This window comes from Archocentrus centrarchus, chromosome 1 (genome assembly GCF_007364275.1).
Source record: "Archocentrus centrarchus isolate MPI-CPG fArcCen1 chromosome 1, fArcCen1, whole genome shotgun sequence".
Taxonomy (NCBI): domain Eukaryota; kingdom Metazoa; phylum Chordata; class Actinopteri; order Cichliformes; family Cichlidae; genus Archocentrus; species Archocentrus centrarchus.
This window is the reverse complement of record NC_044346.1, coordinates 25,513,640-25,536,828: the sequence shown is the minus strand read 5'-3', so window position 1 is coordinate 25,536,828 and position 23,189 is coordinate 25,513,640. Positions and strand designations below refer to the sequence as shown.

Sequence of the window (23,189 nt, the reverse complement as noted above, 5' to 3'; positions counted from 1 at the left end):
CTGTACTTTATCATATACGACAACTAAAAAAGTACTAATCATGAAGTACTATAAACTGACTGCAGGTGGGCACTTCATGCTTTTCCATGCTTCACAAAAAGAGCAGCCTGAACAGTGACTGAAACTGTTACTGAGAGTTTCAGTTCAGGTGTGAAGCTGCTGTACTATAGTTTTCTGGCAGTTCCACAGAAATTTTCACACTTCTATGCTAAAATACAAATTAATGTACTTGAAATGCAAGCTGTGGTGTTGCTTTTTACCTTCCCACCTAACCCAATATAACATTTATCACTTTGAACCAACAGTTAAACAAAAACCGCTTCACTAACCAATGAAGAACAGCTTTATTTGCCAAATGCAACAGCGTACCTAGAGGCTCCACATGATACATCATTTGTGACATTTATGTTTTCACTGTTTGAAGGACATATTAGTGAAGTGAAACCAGAGTAGTGTGTACAGTCCTTCTGTGTATCAGATAAGAGAAATAAAGCAAAGCTTGAGTTTCACTTGCAGCATACAGTAAACAGAGTCAGTTATTCTCTAAGGACTATCAGGAAAACAAACTGTAACAGCTTACAGCCGAAGCTTAAGTAAATTGGATTCTTGGTCCTCGGTGTATGTGCTTGTTAACGATGGAATTTAAATGTGCGTGTGTGTTGCCTCAGTCATCCATTGCAATGTTGCGGAACAGATAGGCCATGGATTCTCCGTTGTGGATGCGTCTGATTGCCTCAGCCAAGATCATACTGACATCCACAGTTTTGATTTTTGGACACTGGAGCTTCTGGATCTCATGGGGAACAGTGTTGGTCACCACCACCTGGAGGCACAATACAGCAGCCCTTTCATCGCAGACTCTTTACACATCTCAACTATACCCCTTTTCTTAACAGCATGTTAAAAAAACAAAAAAACAAACAAACCATGAACTCTGATTTAAAATAAAAATGTATATGAATCTTATTTGCTAATAAGTGCAGCCATTCTTCATACTGCATCTAAGAGTTGCTGAAAGGACAAAGTACCTTAATCATTTATCAAGGTACCTAAACAGTGAGGGTTCACAATGGAGATGAGATGTCAAGTTATTTGTTACATATTGTCATTTTATTTATGTTAATAAAATGTTATTTTTCCTTCATCATCTCTGTTATAATTAACACCAATCCTTACATCCACACTCTCCAGCTTTGTTCTTTCTTGAGCTATTATGCAAAGCAATACCTAAGCATGAAGGCACAGAAAGTTGAACACAAAGCTTTAACACACACAAAATATTAGGATTGCCAATTTCCTTTTTTTCCTGAAGGAAACAAAAGAATCATATTAGACATAATAGATGTAAACTCACCACACACTTTATTAGCTACACACTGCTAGTACCAGGGTGGACTCCTTTTTGCTTTGAAAGCTGCCTTTTAATTCTTCATGGAACAGATTCAAGAAGGTGCTGAAAACATTCCTCAGAGATTTTGGTCCATATTGACATGATAGCATCACACAGTTGCTGCAGATTTATCAGCTGTACATCCACAACGTGCAGCTCCTGTTCCACCACATCCCCAAGGTGCTCTATTGAATTAAGTTCTGGTGATTGTGGAGGCCATCTGAGTACAGTGAACTCATTGTGATGTTCTACAAAGCAGTTTGGGATGATTTGATCCATCTGTGACAAGGCACATTAAATTGCTGGAAGCAGCCCTGAGTGTGATAAGGAAATATCCCCCACAATATTACAAAACCACCTGCCTCGATACAAGGCAGGATGGATCTATGCTTTCATGTATACATCAAATTCTGACCCTAACATGTTGCAGCAGAAATTAAGACTTAACTGACCAGTAAGTCAGTCTGGCTATTTTCCTCTGACCCTGGCATAAACAAAGCATTTTATCCTCAAGACCTGCAGCTTTCTGGATATTTTCTGTTTTTCAGACCATTCTCTGTAAACCCTAAAAAGATTGTTGTGCAGGAAAATCCCAGTACATCAGCAATTTCTGAAAAACTCAGATAAGCCCATCTGGCACCACGGACCATACCACATTCAAAATCACTTAAATCACCTTTCTGATGCTCAGTTTTAACTTCAGCAGGTCATCTTGACCATCTCCACATGCCTAAATGCATTAAGATGCTGCCATGTGACTGGCTGATTAGACAGTTGCACTGAACAGGTGTACCTAATAAAGTGCCCAGTGAGTGTATATCGCAGGATGATACTTAAAAACTTCAGTTACGAAAATTTTCACCCATTGCCACTTGTATTTTACTTTTACAGAAAGAAAGTCAATGGCAGTAACAGCCACACAGACGTGCACATTATTTTACCTCATCAACGGCAGATTCTTCTAGTAGTCTTGGTGCTTCTGCTGACAGCAAGCCATGTGTAGCCATGACGTAGATCTTGTAGGCTCCCCTCTCCTTCAAGATTTCTGCCGCTGCAACAAAGTCTTCCACATCATCTATAATGTCATCCTAAGAAAGTGACCCCCCACACACACACACACACGTAGTTGAAAAACTGGTGTAAACAAACAGAAGGCAAAGATTTTTTCCTATGTATGTCTGATTTGTGGGGTGGCATTGCTAACCATATTTAAATTCCTTCATGAGAAATATTAACATTGAATTCTGAACTTAGAAACGATATGACCACACTGTCCCACCCCCAAATACTAAAGCAATTCTTAATGCCATTTCCTACAAATACATATTTCTGTGAGAGCCTATGTTTCAGTTAAAAAATTAGATTTCTAAAGTGTCTTAAGAGAATCGAAGAAAAGTTGGAGCTCTTACAACAATGATGGCAATTCGGCCTCCTACATCTCCGACAACAGTGATGGGGGGCTTCTCCTTTGGCATCATCACTAAGAAACACAAGCATTACTTTCAGGAAATAAAGTAAATAAAATACAGGTCTTTTCTTTTAACCCAAATTAGAAGAAGCTTATTGGAATGAGGTAAGGTTAAAGGAGATTTGGTGAGAAGAGATTTGGTTAAAACCTGTAAACACCAATGCAAGACAGCCCTAACCCAATTCCAGCTACCACAGCACCACTCACATTCAGCTGTTAAAATTTTGGCAAAATTACAAACAGTTTTCACATTTCTTCTTCCAGCTGAATCCAAACCAAGACATATAACTGCTTTTGGTATAGTGGTAGATAGACAAGTGAGTGCAGAACTGGGTCTCTCTCAGAAAACACAGACCAGGATCAATTGCCATTCGTAATCCAATCATACACCATTTTACAGCTATTAGAAAAACTATAATAATTTAAGAAGAGTAGCTTGGAGATTATCTACAGCAATCTAAATTTGAGTTGCTCAACCCAATTTTATCATAACATTAAAAAAATACCTGAAGAGATTTCAAATAATAATTGATTCAGGTCTAAAAGTCAACACATCTTATGTGTATTGTTTCCCACATTGAAGCCCCACCCATGCCAAAACCAGATGTTCACAAGTTCTCCAGCAAGACAACTGTGTAAAAGTTACATTTTTAAATTGTTATTCCTGGGTTGGGAAGAAAGCCACGAAACTAAAATCAAAAATACTATTCAGTTAGTTTAGACATAAGAAATCACACAGAATCTGACCCCACAACTCAAAACTGAAACTTCAACTAAGATGATGCAATCACAGACATTAAAAAGCACAACATAACTTCCAAAGTGTGAAATTATTCTTTGGCATGACTTCTTTCATGTTAAGCAATTAACAATAATCTATAGTTTTTGTGCATACTAAGCAAAATGCTAATATGAATAGAGGGTTTTCTTCAGCCCCTAATTTTAATACTTAGAAATCTCAGGATTTGACATTCTATCATTCACTCCAGTAACAATTATCCATTTTAAAAGAGTCAATATTATTTGAACAGATGATGTAATACCAAAGGCTTCCAGCAATTACCGTGAACACTTAATAGTCACTGTGCTTTAAAGATGAACATCAAGACAGTACATCTCCCTCTAATATCTCACAACAGTGTATTATTTTTAATTTTGTTCAAGCATAAAAAGACTTTGTAGGTCACAAACATAAACCTGTTGGCAGTGAGGTGAGAGATGCACTAACAGTACTGCACTTCATCACAGTATTTAATATTGACATGGTATGGGGAGGTAACCTTATATCGTTGCACTCATTTTATAAGGGTCAATTTAAAACGTAATGTTGATGTTAGTGTGACATGCTGTATTAATTTTCAGAACAGTGTGTGAGGGAGAAAAAGTAGTGGTTTAATCCTAAGAAAGGAAGCCTCACTCAGTTTTTACGAGTGACTAGTGTCACCTGTATGTTCAGGTGTCAGAAGTGGAGGCCTTCAGTAACTCACTGTCATTCCATGCACGGAGACATAAACAAACAACACGAAGTATGAACTGATTCGAGCAATATGATCATACTTGGGAGCTCTATCCCAGGGAATGGGATATGTCTGCTGCTTGCTGTGGAAAGGGATAGAATGGTACAAAACATTAAAGCATTATTAGACATACAATTCAATACCCAATACAAATCATTCCAAAACCCAGAGCAGCCTGGCTTAGAGGTAAAAAGTATTTGTAAACCATGGATTGACATTTTATGTAATCAATGCAAGTGAAAATGGGAGATGGCAGGAATGATGAGATTCAGCACCTGCTGGAGAGAGGAAAAAAATATACTGCTGACATAAAACATATTTCCCAGTTGAAGGGAGATAATGAGGGAGATGCTTTAGCTGAAAGGAGAGTATATGGGATGGAATGAGATCAGGGAAATAAATCTGGCTGTGAAAGAAGGAGCCGTGGCAGGTAGTGCCTCCAGTATTTCACAGGTCCTATAACAATATCTGAGACAAGGCTAACCTGCAACCGGTTGGGAAAACTGCATGTGCTGCTGTTTTTTAGTGTCCTGTCAATATTACTCTTATCTTAAAATGTGTTAATATTTTTTTAATACTCCTCCAATTAAAGCACCATGCCAGTTTATGGCTTTAGATGACTTTTCATGGTAAATACAAAGAACACGTTTTTCATTTATTTGATTTAAAAAAGGACAAAACACTAATTAATGTGACTTGGACCCATCATGTATGTGTGTCAGATTTAGCCATAGAGGCATATATTTATTTGCAGCCCCCAAGTTTGAGCAAACATAACGTTCTTACTTAAAATGTCACAGCTGACAAGACTATGCTTTCAACCTGGCATACATCAATGAATTAGTGGCAAAAAATATATAAATAATATGTAATGGGAGAGCCTCTCAGTCAGGATTCTGCCAGTGCTGTTACAATGGAGCTCTCGTGTTTGGTATGCACACTCAGGTAAGAAACGAGAAACTCAAACACTCAAATAACATTGCTGGTGTCCTTGTAAAGAATCAAAACAAGAGGAGCAAGTTTGTGGAAGATGTTCAATCTTTCTAACAATCAAAAAAAATGACAAAAAAAATTTCCCCACTAGTAAAGCTATAAAACATCTGTAAATGACCCTCAATGCTTCAGAAAAAAATTAATAAATAAATGAAGATAAAAACAGCAGGAACAGAGACATGTTTGTATCGTTTGTCTTACATGGCAGCTCCAGGCCAGTGTGCCCTGTGATAGCACGAGACAAAGGGGGAGAATGTCGACCATCAGCCATATCAGACTCTGAATGGTGGGCCTCCCCGTGTATCACTGCCAGTCCAAGCCGCAGCCTCTCAGCATAGGACTGAGCTCTAGGACAGACAAGCATGGAGACATATGTCAAAGAAACTGACAAAAAACAAAACAAAACAAAACAAATACACAGAAAAAACAAGAGCAGAAAGATGTTTGCAAAGGAGAGCAGTCATACCTACAAAGAAAAAAAATGTTATACTGAAAACACACCAAAAATAAAAAAAACTGTAGGAAAAAAACTGTAGGGCATTCTTCAGTATAATTGTTAATTTAGTCTGTTACTGGCCAAACTTTCATTTTCAGTTCAGTTTAACTCAAAAGCACTGCAGGTAATATCTCTGAAACCCATGATGGCTTCAGTTATTTAACAAACAAGAATGAAACGCTCTGTAAACTCAACTAACAGCAGGTGAGAAGAGATTTGGTTAAACACCAGGGAAGACAGCCCTACCAAATACAGCTACCACATACCAACTGCTTTTGGTACAGTGAGTGCAGAACTGCCTCTCTTAGAAACAGACCAGGATCAATTGTCATTTCTAATCCAATCAAACAGCATTTACAGCCATTAGAAAAACTATAATACTGAACTGAATAGAACTGTACAAGCCGCCCATTGGACTGGTTTCAACAGCATAATAATCGAATGAACCATACACCAAGCAGGGCACATGGGGATTTTAGTATCTGTGTGACTGAATACAAGAGTCCAGACTTTGTAAGTCTGACGGAGATGCTTGAAAACCTAAAGCTAATAAAAACTTGGTTGTGCAGTTTAATCAGTCTTTATGTTTTGAATACTAAGGTGTAGATAGCTTTTTGTAATATTTTTTTTTCTACCTTCAAAAAAAGGGCAACACTTAAACCTTTCTACTTTCAGCTTAATTTGAAAATACTCCTCCAGCATCAAACTCTGTATGCACATTGTTTAGAATTAGACAAACAGTACTGACAGCATTTGAAGAGCAGCATTTTCAAGCTTGCTAATTACCTCTTGGCAGCCGAAGGGGACTTTGCAACAATTACAGCATTCCTGTAGTTTGGGATCTGAAGAAAGAAAAACTCTTGATGTTTGATCATGCATAATAACAGTAAGACACCATTTGTATCTATGTTTGAAGATGAGGCACTTCACTCTTGCGCCTACAGCAAAAAGCAGCCTAACCTCCTCCTGAATGTACTGGATGAGGAAGGGGGAAGCTCTCAGGTTATCAACAGGGAAATTAAAAAAGCCTTGGATTTCTTTCTGATGAAGATCCATAGTGATGATGTGAGTTAGCCCTGCAACACAGACACATGACATACATGAGTTAATGTGGTTTCAGAACAAGTTATTTCATTGTCTGTAGTATGAAATTGTAGTACTCAAGATTGTTATTACAGAAAAATTAAAAGAGGGTCTTAAAACTTTGTGAACATGAGTTGATAGTTTTGGCAGATTATCAAATCATGAGTTTGGGGCAAAATTAAAACAATTGAAACATGCATCTGCATTAATAATAAACAGATGGGAAACTTTGGAGCATTTTTCGGGAATGACATGCACAACTTCTTATATGCCCAAGCCTGCACATACTGCATAAATTATGCACCAATTTGTACATTTCACAACTTTAAGTGGCTGGCTCACAACCACACAAAGATTTGTTTTTACCAACTTGCAAAGATATTTTTATTTGCATTTGGCAATTCGTAAGAAGCATAAAGAGTATGACTGAGCAGGAACTAGAACATATTGAAAACTAGGCACAGAATGGTGTTCTGGCAGAAGAAAATACTGTGATTCCTGCAAAAAACACCAACTGCCAGCAGTTCTTTTACTAAAAAGAAACATGAATGGGAAGCTTGTACTTCCACTATATGCCTGTATTAATTAGTTAATATATCAACTGAACAGGTAACTGCATTAGGCTTATTCACCTTTTATTCAAATTTTCAATTGTTTTTAAAAAGTAAAGAAATATTGTCGTTCATACACTTGCAAGAAGCCTAAACTCTTTGCAGATTACACACTATGTAATATTCTCAATATTCAATAACTGGCCCAGACTGGAAGACAGCCCATGCAACTTGGGCTGATCGAGCAACACTACCAAATAATATTCCCAAGTAGCTGTACAGTTGTAATGCACCTCCCTTTCTTAACACTTTCAGTGTCCTCATCTGTTTACTTTAGTCTGGACTGTCATTTATATAAACAAATCATCATGGATTTATTTTTATACAAATCCATGATGACAAAGGAAATAAGAACATGGTATATACCAGCTTTGGCTAACATGGATGCTAGCAGCTTGCAGACAATGGATCCTCGCTTCCTCATCTTGCACTGCTTGCTGTAAGGAAAGTAGGGAATGACCCCGATGATGTTCTTGGCACAGGACGTCTTCAGGGCGTAAGCCATAACCAGCAGCTCCATAACAGCTGTGTTGACATCTCTGAGCAATAATTCATAAAAACAAAGTGATAATATCAGGTGTCATGGACTGCAAGGTACAAGTGTAGAACATTAAATCTAGGGACTATTTTTTAAAAATTACAGAGAGATGCTTTATAGCAGCCATCACCAGTAGGCGGACCTCGGTCCGGATCCGGACCAAAATGATGTCTCAAGCGGACCCGAACCTAATACCAAAACAGAAATAACCACTTAATTAAAATCTTGTTGAGCGCTTTCTGGTTTACTGGCGCAGCTTTAACAGTCCTTACGGTAGTAGTGAAGCGTCCAAGGAAACCCACTGACCAATTGCATGCGAGTTTGGCTATACCACGTGATACCACCAAGCTGGTTCCTGCCGGCTGGTAAGCTTTGTAACAAACAGGGTTATTATAGTTGACGAAAACAAACTAAATAACAAAAACTGAAAAAAACATTTTCAGTAACTGAAATAAATAAAATCTATAATTAAAAGCAAAAACAGTATTGTGAGTTTACAAAACTAACTAACAAATTATAGATGAAATGACCTTTGTTTTCGTAATTTTATTTTAAAAAAACCCCTTGTGGGTTCATATGAAATCATTTAAGCTGGGAGCGCCATCAGGCAACTGCGTGCGTGTTCACCGAATCGGTCCGCAAAGTAATGGCAGTGGTCTGCCGAGAAACCGCACTGATCCTTCAACGTAACCTGATGTGCGCCTCCGAAGAAATCGAACTACGTGTCGGGTCCACACAGCCCACAAGGTTGTGATTAACCTGTTCAGTCCTTGTCCGTTTCTGGCTACTTTTTGCTGCAGTGTTTAAATTTATCACTGAGAGAATAACAATCAGGAATAATAATCAAAGTATCAATATAAGGACTCACAAATGTCAGCAAATTCCTGGAGGGAGACTGCTGAGACTGTCGGAATGGATGAAAGTGGACAAACAGGGACAAATATGTTTGCAGCCAAAAAAACTGAGCACAAAGAGCGAGGACCATAAAAGTCCAAGCCGGCACCACATATAAAACACCAGCACGCGACCGCAAGGTAATTAACACACACAATCCACCTACACAAGCAGAAATGGTTGGCCACTTAAATAGGTTGTGTACAGAGGCCGCAAAGCTAGCTCTCCGAGCAGCTCCAAACCAGAAGCAGCTTCATGTGGTGAGAACATCAGGATGCAGCTGGATTTGAGCTTTGATTCCTTCAAAGAGTTCAGTTTGTTTTTGTCCAACATTCGCTGTGTTCTGATGTTTTACACCACGTGTTCTGCACTGACGCTGAAGTTTGTTGTAGAGTTTATTCAGTTTTGGAGTTCAGGTTTTTCTTTTCTTGTTGATGTTCATGTGTTTCCTTAATATTACACACATTAAACACGTAGTGCTGCTATTTTGTGAACAGTAGGCTGTTGAATGCAAATTCTTAAACGGTATATTTGTCGAGTTATTATTACACAATAATCACTGTTGCACCTGACAAAGTATGAAAAACTAAAACTGACGAAAACTAAACTTAAACTAAGCATGAAACCACATATAAAAACTAATGCTCTGAAAACACACAAAATCTTATTTTATATATAATATATAATATATATAATATATATATATATATAATATATATATATATAATATATATAAATATATATATATATAAATATATATATATATAATATATATATATATATATATATATATATATATAAATATATATATATATATATATATAAATATATATATATATATATAAATATATATATATATAAATATATATATATATATATATATATATATATATATTATATATATATATATATATATATATATATATATATATATATATATATATATATATATATATATATATATATATATATATATATATATATTATATATATATATATATTATATATTATATATATATATATATATATATATATAAATATATATATTATATATATATATATATATCTCACATTAAGTAGTTGGACTTCTGGACCTTGGTCTTATGAAATTTTGTCTGACTGGACCTCTTTAAATTTTATTTGAATACCCCTGCTTTAGAGTGATGAGCTGAAGGGGACTGTCTGCAATTAAACATTTGTTTGTAAACATCTCAACAGCTGATGCAAAAAGCACCATTTCGTCCTAACATTTGTATTGTTTACAAATGACCTGCTTTTAGACACCATTAAAACAGGTTTTTCCTGTGAACCCCAAGACAACAACTGCTTCAAAAGTCGGCTAGCATAAATGATAAGTTTGGTTCAGGAAAAACATTTTCATGTAATAAAAGTTCCCACAGGTGATTTTGATCTGCAGTGACTATAGCGTCTGTAATGATGACAAATCAGAACTCTGTGCTGTGGTGAGGACTGGTTATTTACATTAATAGATCAGTTTCACTACTTTCTGAATATAGCGTGTCATTTTATGGCAAGACACTGCATGTAAACAGGAAGTTGAGTCATCTGCTCCTCAAAATCTCTTGAGGAATGTTTCCAGCACCTTGTTGAATCTATGACATGAAGAATTAAAGCAGTTTTGAAGACATGAGCATCCAACTCTGTACTAGCAATGTGGACCTAATAAAGTGACCAATGAGTGTCTTTTGATGATAAACATTTAATTTTCTTCATTGTTAATGTTACATTTTCATGCCAGCTTTTTTATTTTTTTTAAAGAGATTTCTCTAGCTCAATATTTCTGCTGCTAGACATTAGGGTATTTCAGAATGAACCAAATATCTTTAAATGCTGTCTCATAAAAATAAGGGGAATTATTAAAATGAAGACATAAATCATATCCTTCTATCTCACCTGGGAATGGTCTGAATGATAAAGATGTCTTGTCCACGGACAGATTCCTTCACATCCACTCTAGTCTCTGAATAAAAACAACAGTTTTTATAGATTCCAGAGTTAGTGGGACAACAGCAAACCACAGTTCATTAATATTAGATATTCGATGCTTGGCCTCACCTGAATTTGACTCTTGATAAACCACTGATTTGCCCAACTCCACCCCCAAACGTCTGGGGGGAAAAAAACAAACAAAAGTAAACAGTGTTAAACACACACACCTTGAACTATTACACTAGCTGAAATGTGTAAATATTCTTTTTGCACTAAAGATATTGTTTGCTGTATGCTGCACATCAGCTTGACAGCTCTTCATCTGAAGAACCGCATAAACACCACATGAAGAACAAAAGGTTTCAAATTAATTTTTCATTATGAGAAAATAAACCTGAGATTTTTGGCTATCAACAACATATTTATCAAAAGCCATTTGTACAGGTGAAACATTTAGTTTAGTAAATGATTTCAAGAAAAAAAAAAAAAAGAAAAAGATCTGAAGTAGAAGTGATCTGGGTCCAAACGCCGTAGCCATGGAGACTAAAAACCCTTTTCTTCATTTCTTTATCAAGTCAAAGTCCGCACAAGACCAGACTTCGCAAATATAGCTGAGTCATCTTTAGTACATGATGTTAATTTTAAAAACGAACACCCAGCATTATCAGCACCAATTACAACAAATGAACATGACTGTTAAAACTACACTACAGACGGGTAAGGACTTGGCTTCATGTCAATGGGAGGATCTGCCAGTAGAGCAAGCAGGGAACCCATCAGGGTGTGCACTGCATTGCTGCCTCACCCTGTTTACATCCATAAATCTTACACTTGGTCCAATATTTGAGATACCTCAATTTTTCATTATGACAGTACAATAAAGTAGCCCAATAAAAAGCATGAACTTAATTTTTTTGTGTTCATAGAAAGATCCATTTATCTAAGCAGGGAAAGTTTCAGAATGTCATTTTTCCTTCATCACATCCACTGAAAAATAAAAATAAGGAGGTTTAAGTTCCTGCAGTATTCACATCCAGCCAATGTGCACCTTAGCATAAATATTCATTAATATCTTTTTCCTGTGCTTGCATGTTTTGTTTTTAACCTTTGCTCCCCAGGAAAACTCAGCACCAAAATGGAAACATAATCTGGCTACTAATGTTCTGTAACTTTGCCAAGCACTGAAAACTCACAAAGCTGCATTTTCCCCCCGATTGGGCGGTAAGAACAACTTCTAGCTGGCTATGTGACAAGACTGCAGAGGCAGAAAAACAAAGACTGCTACAAACTTAACAGTTTTTAATCTAAAGAACCACTGCCTCATTTGCATGCTCTATGAATCATGGCTAAATATTAAATATTGTGTGGCTGCAACAGTGGCACTTAGTACTGAATCTATACTTTGCTTACTTTGATGACTGACATGGATCTGCAAAGTACAGTCCCTTGGTAACAGGTCATACTGACAGGTCTGGCAGGTCTACCTGGTTTATCTCCCATCCCAGAAAACACCCAGCCATTATATAACAGATAAATCTTTGATCTTTACACTACTGCTTTCTAAGAAAAGTGGTAGGTTTAGGTCTTTTTGGCTGCAAGTGTACATATATTGAAATATACATAAACTCATAATTTTCACAGTAAATAAAACACTTAAATTGTTACACCATCAAGTAATGACACATGGAACCAGTCATTTAATAGTAATGCTTTAATTTAGGGCAAAAATGCCTGTAACTATAGCAGGTTTGTCGTCACATTTTTAGGTACTATGAAGTCATGTGTATTCACTTCATTACACTGTCTTAAAATCCTCAGTGCAGTTTTTTTTAATGCTGATAAAGACTGTTTATGGTCCTTTGATCTTCTACAAATTTGGCATTTGCCATAAAACTTGTTGCAGTGTGTTCTTAAGGATGATTTGAAGATGCAAATACACAGATTTAAGCCATGTAACCTGGATCACAGCATGTTATCCAGTCACACCTTGTGGTCTGCATGGTGATCCTGTCATAGGCTACCCTACAGTTTTCACAGTATTTACAGTGTTTTTGTAGCACTGAATGAAAAAACAACGTACTGTCACCCCACACACCCCCCAGGCACTGTAACGTAGTGTTTTGACAGGCACTTGGCAGGTTAGCAAGGCCATGTTCTCAATATTACACACAAAAAAAAAAAAAAAAAAAAAAAAAAAAACGCGAAAGGTGACAATATAGACATATAGACGTTATCATATAAATACGTTGTAATGAGAGATTACACATTAATCTGAAATCATATAGCTTTTATCCCACTTACTCTGTTATCTTCTTGGCCAGCTCGATGCAGGCGGTGCTGGAGTTGGCTGAAAAAACACGGTAACCACCTCTGGAAATGTTCATTTTCGTGTAACCATAAGACAGTTTTGGGGGATGAGACTGAGAGACCAAAGACCTGTGACCACCAAAACGTCTAACTGGCATGTTGGTTTGGGACTCACTGTGGTGTTTGGTTACGTTTATCCAGAAGTGTCCAAACTGTCTGAATACCAACTACTATATATAAATTTAGAGTTCGAACACGTTTTAGACTTCAACCATGCTAACGCATCTTAAAGCAATAAAGACACAATTAGCACTAAACAAAGCACTGTATATACTACACCAACAAAGAGCACATGCTGCACATGTAACGTGGACGCAACTCTAGTGTTAGCGAATCAACGACCACCCACTCAAACCCAGGTCTACCACAGTCCACAGCGGATGGAAAGCTGAGCTCTTCCTTGCGGTCACTCGGGTTCTGACGCATCCAGCGCCGACGCGCTGTTTTTGAAACTATGACGGAGTTGCCAAAATGGTGCCAAATTAAGCCTTAGGTACAACTACAACCCACTATTAGAAACACGCCGTCGGGAGAACTCAAATATGTCCCCAAACTTTCTGTATCAAAGCTGTCGCAGCACGAGACGAATGCCACGTGCACACGCTCATTGGATAGGGGGAAGGAGACGCTGACAACAAGAGAACCAATCAGAAAGAAGATGGAAATAGCAGGCGCACGTGATTTAATTATAACCAATCAGAATGCGAGATTTGTATTACCTAAAAATAAAGTGCAACGGAGTCAAAAAATGTGGTGGGACCTGCAGGGATTGGTTGTCTCCTCTTAACTGTTCCGGGTTCATAGCGGCTGCAACGTTAAAAGGGTTTTTGCTTTAAATTCTGCCAGGCAGCTCAAAGGTGCAGTAACATCAACATTTTAAAAACAGCGCTTAAAAAAGATATCTGGATCAAATAACTTTTTGGTAGCGTTTCTGCCTGTAAACACGATCGCTCGAAAAGTTTTGAATGAATTCTGATAGAACTTTGTAAGGGGTGCAGCGTGGGGTAATGATGTTAACAATCCATTAACATTTGGCTTACATCTACCAATTTATTCAAGGTCATTTTAATGATTTATTGGTCGAAAAATGACAAAAAGCATTATAACTTAGAAATTATATTCATTCTTAAAGGTGTGGTAGATTAGATTAGATTAATTTTTAATAATCCCTTTGGGAGGGTTTCGTCAGGGTATGTATATATAGAAAGTAGAAAGATTAAAAATGCCACATTTGACCTCTGACCTTTCCTTCAAGGTCAGTAGATTGAGCTGAAGGTCAAAGTGATAATGCTATATAGGGCTATTTAAAACTATGTTTCTTACTGACATTGTGTTGATAACATATAGAAATATGGGGAATAATTACTCTGGACCTCTGACGTCATCTTCAAGGTCGAATACGGTCAAATTTTCATAAAATGTCTATTATTTTTATTTTATTATGACTTTGTTATGCACATTAGCTACATAACAGTTTTTTTGGTGGGGTAAAATAAACTTGTGATCAAAAATTTTTTTCACTTGATATTTATTACTAAACATTTATACAAATTTTGCTAAACAATGAAATGAATGTTACACATGTACTATTAGACACATAAATAAAAAAAACAATAATTATACTCAAAATTATGTAAGTATATTAAAATGGGTTAAAACAGCCTGCACTTTGCACTTGTTTTTACTGCACTACAAACGTATTAAAGAACATTTAAAAAGAACAAAGAAAACAAAATGAACATATACAAAAGGCAATAGTATTCCCTTAAAAGTCAATACTGCCCAGAAAATGAGCTGCCTTGGTGAAGATTTGCTTCTTGTTATCTTCTGTGAACAAATTATTTTCTTTATTGTGCACAGATTATTGTCTCATGACAAGGTCTGCATTTTATCATGTTAACTAAAAGTGACCACCCACATCGCTACATAGTCAGCTGTCGACCAAAATGTTGTGCATCTTAAATAATAAAATAATGTAAAAATGTAGAACAAAACAACAGCGTTTAAAAAAGGAAATTATGTATAGTTATGCAAAGTATAGATATGTGGCTGATATGTAAAATATATAAATAGGCTATGTATGTGAAAATTAAATAACTTTAATTTGAAATCTAGTCAGTGGTTTGCAAATTTTTGTAACATTTCCTAGTAAACAAAACCTTGGATGTAATGGGAAAGTAACTTGGTTGTTACAGAGAAAATCTAAGTAATCTAAGAAGAGCCCACCTCACAATACCTTCCACCTCATGAGTTTTAAGATTTAAGGGATAAATGAATGATGATTAACCACTCTGTAATAGCACTGTGACACACAGTATATTTGATTCTAAAGCACACTGTGCTGTAATACCAGAGTGTAAATGTAGACAGTGTTGATCATAAATACACCACACAAACTCTCCTCCCCATTTGTTTTATTTGCAGAATATACATCATTGCCTTTTGTTTGAGGTTAAAACTTCACAGTAGTGCTATCATGTAAACTAAAGTGATCATAAAACAAAACAAAAAAAAAACAACCTGTACATAAGCAGAAAACTTTTTTTTTTAAAGTGTTGCATCATGAATCTTGTGTCTACCTCATATCGTAACTTTAACCAATGACTGTTCCCTACAAGGGATCAGCAACTTAAACTTTGGATGAATTAAACTACTTCCAAAAAAGTTGCACACTATTGCACAGCATTAATACTTTATTACAATGTAGTTTTATTTTTAAAAATATGCTAATTGTCTCTTTTTCAGGATAAAGGACAAAGACTTCATGGCTTGTGTTTGTGTGGATTTTTACAGTAAAAAAGTGCTTACAAGTCAAAATACAGTAATTCGCTCAGTAAAATATAGTTTTATTTCTATTTCATTTAAAATGTCTTCAAATAGAAAGTGTCTGAATAAGTCATGTGTAAAGTGATTAACTGGGTAAATGCTACAGGGCTGATAAATGTTTAAGCCACCATACAGGCCTTCTTATTTACTTATTTTGGTTACTTTTTTCATCCTAGCACTACAAACAACTGTGTACTCTCTGTCAAAAAGGGCTCACAATGTTGGTGTCATGCTGGAAAAGGCATTAATTGATTTTATATAATAGAACATCTTGGTACACAGTGATCCTGTCTGCCAGTTCTAGCTCAGTGGGTCAACACACCCAAGACTCCACACTACACCCATTCCATTACTTAATTTCAGCAACTGCAGTGCTACAAATAAAAACCTCATTGAGACCGTGCCATTAGACATAAAACACAGGTAATCTGTTAACATTAATAACAATCAGTTATTATCCAGGCTGATTGTTACTGATGCTGTCGTCAATTGTATGTCAGTTCTGCAGCTGCTTTAAGTCTCCAAACCCTCTGACTATGTACACTTTGTTGTGCTTTATAGTTAATTTCTAATTAATGAAACTGTCTTTTTGTCCCGTTAATTTAAAAATTCTCCTGTAAAAGTGATAAAATGTTTTTTGAGATTTGAAAAAAAGAAAATCTGAAATTTCTTATATGAGAAAACATTCAGAGCCTTTGCACACCTGGATATGTGAATTTCATGCCAATATTTTTGGTGGCCCTGCCTATGCTTTGTCAGAGTAAAGTGGAAGTGCCTGAAATGCCATATTTAAGGTTTCTACATACATGATGCTACCAGCACCATGCTTTACTGTATGGACAGTATGTACAGCTGGATTTATCAAATTTCTCTTGTAAAAATTGATTACTGAGTGCAGATTGATGGGGAAAACCTAATTTTATCAATTCAATTTAAGTCAACCTACAATACAAAAAAAAGTGCACAAAATCGAGATGTCTGAATGCTTTTTCAAGCAACTCCGTGTACTTGTCTAGATAACCAGTGTCTGACCCTCATGATCTTTTCATTTCTAGTTTCACTGCTTCCCTTCCTCTTTTAAGAGGATAACTTCACCCTCCGCACTCCTAACCCATGCAAACTTACTAAAAGAGAGCACTGAAATGCAGGTGATACAGTTTCACTTTGTCAGCCTTTCAGCACCTTCTCTTTTAAAAGGTCCAAGATGACCTGCCTCTCTTGACTCTCAAGCTCAAATCTCCGCTCCCTCTCTTTTCTCTCAGCGCCCAGACGTTCTCTCTCCAGAGCGATCTTACCTGAGAATGTGAAGTGAAAATGGATGTCAGCGCAACGACAGCACAACAATCTGCATAGTTTTTTCAGATCAGTTTTAAGAGAGCATTTTTTTCAGCTGACTTGGATTTATGCGCACATCAGCTTTTACATTTTAAATAACCTCACTACATATGATTTGTTCATTTTTAACCATGATGCTTAAGTTCTGCTGAAGTTCAGACTGAGAATCAGAATGGGGGAAAAAAGCTGATTTAAGTGACTTTGAATGTGGCCTGGCTGCTGGTGCCAGATGGACTGGTCTGAGTATTTCAGAAACTGCTGATTAACTGGGATTTTCTAGCACAGCCATGTTGAGGGTTTATAGAGAATGCTCTGAAGAAGAGAAAATATCCAATGAGCAGTAGTTCTCTGGGAGAAATCTCAATTCATACAGCCTCACCAAAACTAGACAGCAGAAGATTGTAAAAAAACATTGCCTGGTTAGTTAAGTCTCAATTCCTGCAGTGACATTGGGATAGTAGGGTCACAATTTAGTGTAACCAACATAAACGCATTGATCCATCTTGCACGTATCAACAGTTCAGACTGCTGCTTCTGAGCATCATTTAAGCACCACAGCCTACCAAAGTTTTGTTGATGAACATGGTCATCCCTTTATGACCGCAATGTACCCATCGTCTGATGTTTGCTTCCAGGAAGATAACACACCATGTCACCAAGCTCAAATCATCTCAGACTGGTTTCTTGGACGTTAAAGTGAATTCACTGGACTCAACTGCTCTCCATGGTCAACAGATCTCAATTCAATAGAGCACATTTGAGATGTGGTAGAACAGGAGATTCACATCTGCAGCAACAGCATGCTACAGTATCGTGTCAACATGGACCAAAATCTCAGAGGAATGTTTCCAGCACCTTGTTAAATCTAATCCACAAATAATCAAGGTAGTTCTGAAGGTGTTCAACTAGTACTAGTGAGGTGTACCTAATAAAGTGCCTGGTGGGTACAAACATGGTGGGGTTAGTGGAAATGAGACACGAGAGGGAACAATTAAGCACAACAGAAAATAATGAGGGTGGGGCAGGCAATCACAAAGGAGGGAATAGGACAAAAAACAGGAAGTAAAACCATGAAACACATGAGAAAACAGCATTCTTAATTAAACAGGAAGTAACCAAAAAACAAACAACTAGCTAACACTGAAATATAAAGACTAAATAAACATGAGAACATACCCAAGGGAATACAGAAGACAGGGGATAATGGAGAAACTCGAAACACAAAGGGGAATAACAAAACCAAGAGATATAACAATGGCAAAAATCTTACTTCTCTGAACCTCCAGCTCCTCTCGGCGCAAGGCAAGCTCCTCTTCTCGAAGTCGCTGCTCTGCCTCTGAGCGTTTCTCCAGGAAGCTGAGAATCTCTGAGTAGGTCTGACAGCAACACTGGCAGGGCCGCTTGGCTGTGGGCGCTGCTGACAGCTCCGTCATTGCCTCGTGCTCTTCTTCTGGTTCTGTAATTATGTGAAAATTCAGGCTACTAAATCTTAGAGCTAGCATGGCAGAAATAAAAAAAAGTTGACAAAAACAATTTTTGAAGGGTGTTGTTATACAGCATCTGTGACACCAATGTGGAATACACATCCTCGGTCCTGTGTTGTGAATCTGCTTACCTGTGGTGGCTGTTTGTGGGATTGTGATGTTGGGTTTGTCCTGTTCTGGTAGAGTTAATTCTTCTGAGACTCGATTTCTCCGCTCATCGTCCTGGGAAAAACAAGGACGAGATCACCTCTATAGCAAGGAACAACTAACTGATATTTTAATATGGCATTTATATACATTTTTTTCATGTTATTAATATTTTCATTGTAACTTATAACTATGTTTTGATTCAGTTATTCAGTGTGTGGCCCTTTGCTTACTTTACCTCAGTCAGTATGGTCCTCTGGAAAAACAAAATTAACAATGACCACCCCTGGTTTAGAGTATAACCACAACAAATGACTTATGCTTGATTTTTCCATGTATAGCAATTTTCAGCTGCTCCCTTATTCATGAGGGGTCACCACAGTAGATAGCGCCGCATGTTTTATTTGTCATTTGAGTTATATTCAACTCTTGGGTCTCTATTTTTATTTTCTATTGTTTATTTATTGTATAATTTACACCCTGTGGACTCTTTGTTGAGAGCAGCTGTAATGAGACAAATTTCCCTGTGGATTAATAAAGTATTCTGATTTGCATCTCCTCTTAGAATCAAACCAGAGATCCTTTGCTTGTATAAACTGCTACACTATGGAGCCACTGATTGTGCTGTGTACAGTATTTGTATTTTTTATTTGAAACCAAAATATGTCCCAGTGAGCTCGGGCAAACCTCCACAAGCAAATAATGCCAGCTTAACAATCACATTGGCAGTTACTGCAAAAATGTCATGTAAGTTGTCACTTGACTTCTCACAAAGTGAAGTGTGTGTGTGTGTGTGTGTGTGTGTGCATGTAAATGCAGATGGCATTACACTAGTGGTGTGGTACACATTTACATGCCCCTCTCGCTCTGCTGACACAATAACAATGACACTCACTTGGTACTTTGTGCCCTCATTGCTGACTAGGAGCCCCTTCTCAGCTTCCAGCTCCAAAACCTCATGGAGCAGATCCTCCTTTTGGGCATACAATCTCTCTGTTCCAAACCTGAGGGAAAAAAAAAAAAAAGCACACACATGCGCTCATACTAAAACTTCTTGGTGAGGCCAGTATATCTCCAAGCCATCATACATACAGTTCAAAGATTTCTTTACTCCTGCTTTAGAATTTTTGTTGACTGAACCAACCTGCGGAGACTGGGAAAGTCTTGTTTCTTGTAGTAGTCTAGCAGCAGCATGGTCCTCTCCCTACACCTCCTGGCATCCACCTCAAAGTTTTCCTCTTGGAGCGCAGCAGTGATAATTTCTCCCACACGTGCCCAAATCCGCCCTGACATCAATCAGTTCACACATATATTAATTTATAAAGGACATTTTATAAAGGTGGCTTCCATACAAAAGGATGTAAATCGTGAAACTACTGACACATAAAATCTTTCTTCCACCAAAAAAAATGTATTAATGTCACACACTGTCTGTATTTATCATGCAGAAAATACAGCTGCCTGCATTCCAACACCGTGTATTCAAGTGGATAAGTCCTTTAAAAAAAAACAAACAAACAAACAAACCTGGCTCTTTGGAGGCAAAGGGATTCTGTGCAATCACCTCTCGCAGAAGGATGATGTCATGCCGCGCTGAAAACCGCACCTGCCGCTTTCGTGGGGTTGTGGAAGGGCACGCAAGGGGAAAGCCTTAAGTTGAAGATAGAATAGGAAAAAAATTACAACAGAACAGAGTATTTTGAAACACAACAAGGTGACATGGTGAGTTGAAACTCTCTGTATACAGTGGGCCAGGTTTGGGGCTCCCCTGACCTCTGACCTACTTGAAAAAGGAAACATAAATTCTGCTCTGTGGCATTATAATTATCTTAATTTGAATGATACCTATAAAATCCAGTGTAACCTTGGAAATCTGTTGTTTTTTGTTAAAGCAAAACCTCCTGATATACACTTCCCACAAGTATTAAACCTAACTTGTTTTAATAAAAGAAAGAAATAAAAATCAATTTTATAATACTGAATTATTTTCCATAACGGATTGAATCACTGTTACCTGCTCAAGTGTGTAACTACATGTTACTGCTTGTTATTTGCAAATAAATAACAAACCATGATGGAGGATAAATTGGGCCTGTGTATTGGTGCAGAGAGGTTAAGTGACAACAGCAGTCTGCCAGTTGCAGAACTGCGATTTGACAGATGACAGCAACTCTGTCACTACACTGTCTCACCCTGTGTGCAAGCTGACAGAAGCCTGCAGCTACGACACAATAATTGCAGAAGCGAGACAACCTGTAAAGCACTGATAGCGCCACTGTGGCTACAGCAAAATTAATGCCTAACCAAATGCGTAAGAGGAGGAGGAGCATCTCTGCGCGAATCGAGAGAAGCAGCAAATGCTGTTTAGGAGCTGTGATTCTAAGTGGCTGAAAGGCGCGTTAGACGTGGAGGTGGTGTGTATCTCACCGTTGTTGATCGGCACTTCCACCACTACCCGTTCCATGTTTCTGTTTGGTGCATCCGGGAACCGCCTGACGTACACGTCCACTCACCAGTACCGGTTCCCTACTGACGTGTAACTCAACTTGGCAGAGAATAACAATGTGGTACCGCTCTTCTCGCTTTGTTGTGCTTACTGTGTATGGCCACAAGATGAAGCCAGAGGACAGCCAGTCGAATGCTGCTACTGATTTTCTGGAATATAGTGACAGAATATGGCTCCGTAGAGTGATGAGCAGTCAGAATAGATAATATTTATCAGCCGAGGGATATTGATAAGTGGGTATTAATCATAGCTGGGCAATGGTTTTATGTGGCCATAATCAGAATTGGATTTTAGACCCTTCCCCAGCTAAACTCCTCACCAACACCTACCTCAGCACTGCCAATATTGACTATATATTGTCATCACAAAGTCCAACAACTGTTTGTACAGTATCAACAGTTAGAGAACTTCAGATAATATTTATTACAAATATTGCAACTATAAAGATCATCGCCCAAGCCTCAAATTGCCTGGCTGCATGAGTTGTGTGCAAGGTTCAAATCGATTCAAAGAACAGCAGCTCAAAACAGACTCAAAACTCAGAAAAACTGCTGGTGTTTCTTACATTACTCATCCTGAGATTAAAACTGCATTACAAGATCAAAATCTAAGGGAACAGCCAAATATACTGTTAAACATGACAGGAAATGGTTGAATGTGTATTAGAAATAGAGAAAATGGCAAGTAAAGAGATTAACTTGATGATTCAAGCTTCAAGTCAGTTGGATATGGCTCAAAATCACAAATCAAATTTGTTCCTCCCCTCGTCTTGATTTACTACTGCAGTATCTTCACACTTTCTGCTTCCTGTTATGCCTTTTACACTACCCTTAATATTTTACCTCCTGGTTTCCAGAGTCAATATTTGAACAGCCCACTACATGCAAATAAAAAGCGTTTGAGTTCCTGTGAACAATGTAGAGCAACAATTGACCACTAGGAGTCCTTAAACAACTGAAAATAATCAGTTCACTGAACTTCTCAGTCACACAGCAAAGAGGAAGTTAAAGTCACGCTCCTGCCATATGCCACATGTCATGTCTTTCTAGTTTATTCTACTGACCTATTAAAGGAAGTAATACTCTGTGCATTACCAAGACATTAACTAAATTCTGACCTTTGAAATCTGTGGTTTTCAGTCACCTTTGGGTAGCTTCAGCATGGATTCTGTTGCTTGACTTTTGTACAATACAGTACAAACTTGCAATTAAAATCTTGTATTACACTCTTACAATTAATATTTCATTGTAATATTACATTTAAAAAGTAAAGGAAAGCTGTTATTGATGAATAACGTTAGAGTAATTTCAAGGTAAGTTTGAAATCAGTGGTATATTTCTAGTATATATTTCTAAATAATTAGAATGTCTTCATGTTAGTTTTTGCAGACTTACTAAAGCCTAAAAAAGAATCCACAAATCCATGATTTCTCTTTACACAGTATTTCCATCTCCCATGTTCATCTGTTTATCAAATTTTCGCAGCACAGCTATTGTGCATATAGCAACTTAAAGTTCATCATACAGTATCATATTACATATAGCAATAAACAGCTCATATACTGCATACACATTAGCTGTTTTT

At 37.2% G+C, this 23,189-nt stretch overlaps 2 protein-coding genes across 5 annotated transcripts; both read right to left on the bottom strand.

The window, feature by feature from the left end:
- Window positions 1-320: 320 nt before the first annotated feature.
- On the bottom strand, window positions 321-13,900 carry LOC115780985 (phosphoribosyl pyrophosphate synthase-associated protein 1-like). Of its 3 annotated transcripts, XM_030730478.1 has the most exons (12): window positions 13,831-13,888; window positions 13,242-13,363; window positions 11,067-11,119; window positions 10,905-10,971; window positions 7,925-8,097; window positions 6,825-6,940; window positions 6,651-6,706; window positions 5,570-5,715; window positions 4,416-4,457; window positions 2,800-2,870; window positions 2,332-2,478; window positions 321-823 (listed from the first exon to the last, which is right to left on the bottom strand). In XM_030730478.1, the coding sequence occupies exons 2-12, from the start codon at window positions 13,322-13,324 to the stop codon at window positions 665-667; spliced, it is 1,113 nt and encodes a 370-aa protein (XP_030586338.1). In that variant the 5' UTR covers window positions 13,325-13,363; window positions 13,831-13,888; the 3' UTR covers window positions 321-664. The 3 variants fall into 3 exon arrangements, with proteins under 3 accessions (XP_030586338.1, XP_030586324.1, XP_030586330.1); XM_030730464.1 differs by having other exon boundaries at window positions 13,242-13,900; XM_030730470.1 differs by lacking the exon at window positions 4,416-4,457 and having other exon boundaries at window positions 13,242-13,899.
- Window positions 13,901-15,832: 1,932 nt separating this feature from the next.
- LOC115787559 (scaffold attachment factor B1) lies at window positions 15,833-21,645 on the bottom strand. Of its 2 annotated transcripts, XM_030740302.1 has the most exons (7): window positions 21,527-21,645; window positions 20,627-20,749; window positions 20,244-20,385; window positions 19,995-20,103; window positions 19,084-19,174; window positions 18,739-18,924; window positions 15,833-17,428 (listed from the first exon to the last, which is right to left on the bottom strand). In XM_030740302.1, exons 1-7 carry the CDS (start codon window positions 21,561-21,563, stop codon window positions 17,301-17,303), a joined length of 816 nt encoding a protein of 271 aa, XP_030596162.1. In that variant the 5' UTR covers window positions 21,564-21,645; the 3' UTR covers window positions 15,833-17,300. The 2 variants fall into 2 exon arrangements, with proteins under 2 accessions (XP_030596162.1, XP_030596170.1); XM_030740310.1 differs by lacking the exons at window positions 20,627-20,749; window positions 21,527-21,645 and adding an exon at window positions 20,481-20,583.
- Window positions 21,646-23,189: the final 1,544 nt, after the last annotated feature.